The sequence below is a fragment of the Crocodylus porosus genome, unplaced genomic scaffold (assembly GCF_001723895.1).
Source record: "Crocodylus porosus isolate Cpor-Errol unplaced genomic scaffold, CroPor_comp1, whole genome shotgun sequence".
NCBI lineage: Eukaryota > Metazoa > Chordata > Crocodylia > Crocodylidae > Crocodylus > Crocodylus porosus.
In genome coordinates this window covers 234,095,978-234,100,442 of record NW_017728886.1, presented here as the reverse complement: position 1 = coordinate 234,100,442, position 4,465 = coordinate 234,095,978, and the positions used below count along the sequence as shown (strand labels likewise).

Sequence of the window (4,465 nt, the reverse complement as noted above, 5' to 3'; positions counted from 1 at the left end):
GGGGGGGGCAGCAAAATATATGTTCATGAATTCATAAAACATGTATTAGGAGTTAATTTTATTATTATGATAGACACTGGTAGTCTTCCAAATTGCAATAAAACATTGCCCAACTGATCGCTGTCTCTGTCTCACTCTCTCTAGATATATAGTGGTGTTTTGTTTTAATTGTGAAAGAACATGGATTTTGGAGTATTTTACAGAGTGACTTTGGGATTTTTTTATTAGGGATTTTTCAGTTTTCCAATAGGGAACACCAGAATTCCTGCTAGGGAGGCCAGTGGCAGGACCCTGCCTGCTCAGAGCTGGCACCTTGGACCCAGCTGGCTGCGGCTGACTTCCTGGCCAAATGAGGCAAGGAGGACATGCTTTGACCATTCAAAGCAGGCCACCACACCCGGAATATCTTCTGGACGATAGTTGCCCAGATGGCCAGGAAGGGAGCTCACATGGCAGTAGTGCTGCACAAAGGCCAACTCTGCAGCCACAGCCCACTGGCAGCTGGCCCAGAGGGGCAGATACCTCATCCAGGTCTGGCAGGTGCGCAGCAGGTCACAGCCAGGCAGCAGCTCCCACTGTCAGACTGCTATAGTGGGTAAATGGTTCAGGGAACTCTCACCTAGTGATTCTATAAATACTCATTTTAAGTGCAAAACACTAAGGACATGTATTTATGCTGTGTCTCCTGTGTGTAGGTGGCCTCATTCTACTGTGAACTTGACCGAAACAGTAAAAATCCTCCATATCTGTTTGCTGGACTCAACATGATCTGGAATTGAACAAGACCTTCAAAATCCATTGGCAACACCTTCAGCAGGTGCCTTATATGGAAGCCTCTCAAGGGTAATCCAAGAGAACCTGAACTAAACCTATTTAGCTAGAAGCGTCCTTTTGTGTATCTTACAAATCAGCTGAAATATGTCATTCTAAAACTGCATCTGTTTTCAGTTACAGAAGCGCAAAAAACAGTTCAGAGCCAAAAGAAAAAAAATCTACTTGGTCTTCCTTTAGCTTAAAAATGTCTAAACTGGTTTTATTCAAACCTTGAGAAAATACAAACAAAGGAAGAAAAAGTAATAAAAAAACCCAAAAAACCCCAACAAGCTGTTGTTGTTAGACCGAGACCTTGAATGCCAAGTCTAAGCCTGGAGTTATTTTTTATGGCCATATAATAAGCCATTCAAAAAGGAGTTTATAGTGGGGAGAGAGAGAGAGACAGAGTAACTACATGATAATTACTGTGCAAGAACAATTTCAAATGTACAATTCAAAACACTCTTTACAGAAAATATTTTTGCAATGGAAAGTAAAAACAATAGAAAAATATGTAGCCTAGTCATGATTATATTTTTAGTGGTTTTTTCCTAGGAAATTCTAGAAAAAAGAACATTTTAAAACAATTTCCTACCTACTGGCCATATTCCATTCAAGTGCTGGGTTCTGAGAATTTCTTTCATTCTCTGTCAGGACCCCTCCTTTACTATTTTCTTTCTCTGGTTTCAGCTGATGCCATTGTGCAGTACCTATGTTGATAGACTGCAGATCTATTTGGTATTGTCGGTCTTCAACCTCTGATCCAGGATCTCGAAGTATTCCTAAATTCAATGCTCTTCTAAAATGACAGAAAGATGATCTTCCATTAAAAACAGATTTCCATTACCGATTATTATACACTACATCTAAATCCTGCAGGTAATAATCAGGCAGAACACCTATTAGGCACAACAAGACTTCTATGTAATAGAACTGAGGCCCAGATACTTACAAATATTGAGATGGCTGAACTCCAATAGGTTTAAATGGAAGTTAGCTGCCTGAATACCTTTAGAAGTATGAGTGCACTGATACATTGGTTGGCTATCAGATCAGAACTGATAAAAGGATAAATGACATTATCAGCTATTGGGTTTTTTGGTCATTGTATCTGATAATTATGGCCACATGCTCAGAGCACCCTGGCAAGCACAGTCTGGGTCCCCATGCCCTGCCACTGGCCCATGCCTGCAACAGACTACAAATCCCAGCAAGCAGCAGGAGGGGGTGCCAGGGAACGGTCACAGGACAGCGCTCAGCAACAAAGGGATTGTTACTAGCTCCTGCAGCTGCTACCATGACAATACTGCGTGCACAGCATGGGCCTGAGCACTGGGGCTGCTGCAAAGATGTTGGGTTGCACATGGGTGGGGTAAGGCACTGTACGAGGGACATTCTGCTCCACTGGGCGTCTTTGCAAAAGTGGCTTCTCCCCAGCGGCCACCAGAGCTTGACTGTGTAGGGCCCACTGGCACTGAAGCAGTGGCATGCTGCTGGGCTCCAAACACTCCCAGTACTGCTGTTAACACAAGGGTCCACCCCGCCTGCCTGGGACAGCAACATAGACTGCTGGGAGCAGGGCTGTGGATAGGAGCCATCGGTTATTGGATTAGCATGGATCAATATGGCTGGTTAATCATCGGCTATTGGTATTGGCCAAGAAAATCTTTATTGGTTGTTGGGACCCAGAGGCCTTCAGGCCTGGGTTTGACCTTTGTGCTCAGCTCAAGCTGCATGCTTAGCTTGAATTGTGGTCAAGATCTGCACCCAGTGAAAGGAGCAGATGGAAAAATACTGTCCCTGACTTGAAATGAATAGGAGAAAGGCTCAAGTTAATGTTATGTCTTAAGAAATGCAAGTTATATGATATATAAAGAGTGATGAGAGAGTGTACTCTTCAGAACACTCCTGAAGAAAGCCTGAAGAGATCCTGTCACCAATCCATGATCCTGTCTTGATATCAGACATGGGAGCCAGGAGCCCTGGACATGACTTCATGGCCTGATCAACCAGTGAGGCTGTGTTTGCAACATTTTGGGTGGTGAGCATCTGCTTTGAATAGGTACAAACCTAAAATTTTTAACTGTTACTGCTACTTCAGTTTTAATTAGAATTGTATCTGTTAGGGTTCATTGAACTTGCGTTTAGTTTAGGACAACTGTGTCTTAGTTTCCTTGCCTGGCATAAGACCCATTATAGCATCATAGGGATGCAACACAGTGCACCCCTATTTAAAAGTCTGGCCATTACTACAAGCTTGAGCCAACATCTATTAAGTCAATAGTCTCTTCCAATGGGCTCCTGGTGCCATCTTATTCAGGGGGGCCACATCCCCCCCCCAGCAACCAGTCAGAGACTGGGAAAGCAGGGTCCCCCCTGGGCCCATCTCACCGACTGGGAAGGGAGGGCTCCTCACAGCAAAACTCATTGACCAGGAAGCAGCCACAGTGCTACATCCAATGCTCCCACTCCTTAGCCAGTGCTTGCAGGAGGGACACTGGTGCTCCCGCCTGCTCCCTGATCCACTGCCTAAGCAGGGAGCACAGATGGTCAGGGGGTGCACCAGCACTGTCAGGGGGTGCACATGCACCCCCTATATGTCACCACTAGCCTCTTCCATTTGACTTTAATGAATAGAGAAGTGGTTAGCCGTGCTAGTCTTATGTCAGTGCAGAAGGTAGGGCAGGATGGTATCTTAGTGACTAGTTCAGAGCAGTATGAACTTTCATAAGTGACAACTGACTGTCATATGCTGCAAGGTCCTTTCATAACATCTCACAAAATAGGTTACCTTCTACAAAACCTCATGTTTCTCTGAACTAGTCAGACAGGGTGGTACCTTGTCCTACCTTTTGTTTTGACATTAATGCGCTTAAGAACAGGTCTCCATAAGCAGCATTTCCTTTGAATTGTGTAGTGTACGCAGCCGCGCAGGTGTGCCTGGTAGAGCGGCATGAGTGCACCTACACGGCCATGTACATCAAGCAGCTTAGAGGGAATGCTGTCCATGAGGAGCTCCAATGAAGAAAGAAATCCATTCATGTAGCAGTAAGATACCACCCATTTTGAGAGAGGGTGACGAAGCCCTTAGTAAGACCATTAGGATTTGACCCTACAACAGTAACATGCATTTTGTGCCTACTTAATTACTTGAGATTTCAGAAGACTGTGCAAAGTTAGAAAATTACAAAAAGAGAAGCTAGGATTTTCCAAGTTTCTTACGTGTCTAGGAATTAGGTGCCCAAGTCCCACGGTATGTCTTAGGCACTTAACACTATCAGCCCTATTTAAAACTTGAAGCCAGGGTATTTTGCAGATATACTACTGAAATCAAACAAAAGCCCTGTAACAGATATATGATAGTGTTTTTTACTACTACACTAATTGCTCAATACTAACGGCTCAATTGAGATAATTGTTAAAGTGTTCAAATGTAGTATATAACAGAATAAAAAGAGTGTGAGTATGGGAATATATTCTATTTCTTTTGTTTTATTTTATTTTACTTTAACTAGGAATAGCACAAGATCTCCACCCTAGAGTACTGAGAGAATTAGCTGAGGTCATTGCGGGACCCCTGGCATGGCTGTACGAGCACTCGTGGTGCCAGAGGACTGGAAGAGGGCCAATGTGGTTCTCATCTTCAAAAAGG

The 4,465-nt window shown here is 43.9% G+C and overlaps 1 protein-coding gene and 1 long non-coding RNA gene across 2 annotated transcripts in view; one reads left to right on the top strand and one right to left on the bottom strand.

Moving 5' to 3' along the window:
- Positions 1-4,465, bottom strand: part of VPS13B (vacuolar protein sorting 13 homolog B) — an 869,608-nt gene that overhangs the window by 267,161 nt on the left and 597,982 nt on the right. The window contains exon 30 of the mRNA XM_019545488.1: positions 1,409-1,612. Within this exon, the coding sequence (XP_019401033.1) occupies positions 1,409-1,612 (204 nt within the window). The remainder of the gene's footprint in view (positions 1-1,408; positions 1,613-4,465) is intronic.
- Positions 2,870-4,465, top strand: part of LOC109320883 — a 21,323-nt gene continuing 19,727 nt past the window's right edge. Inside the window, exon 1 of the long non-coding RNA XR_002103866.1 lies at positions 2,870-3,032. This is a non-coding gene — a long non-coding RNA (uncharacterized LOC109320883). The remainder of the gene's footprint in view (positions 3,033-4,465) is intronic.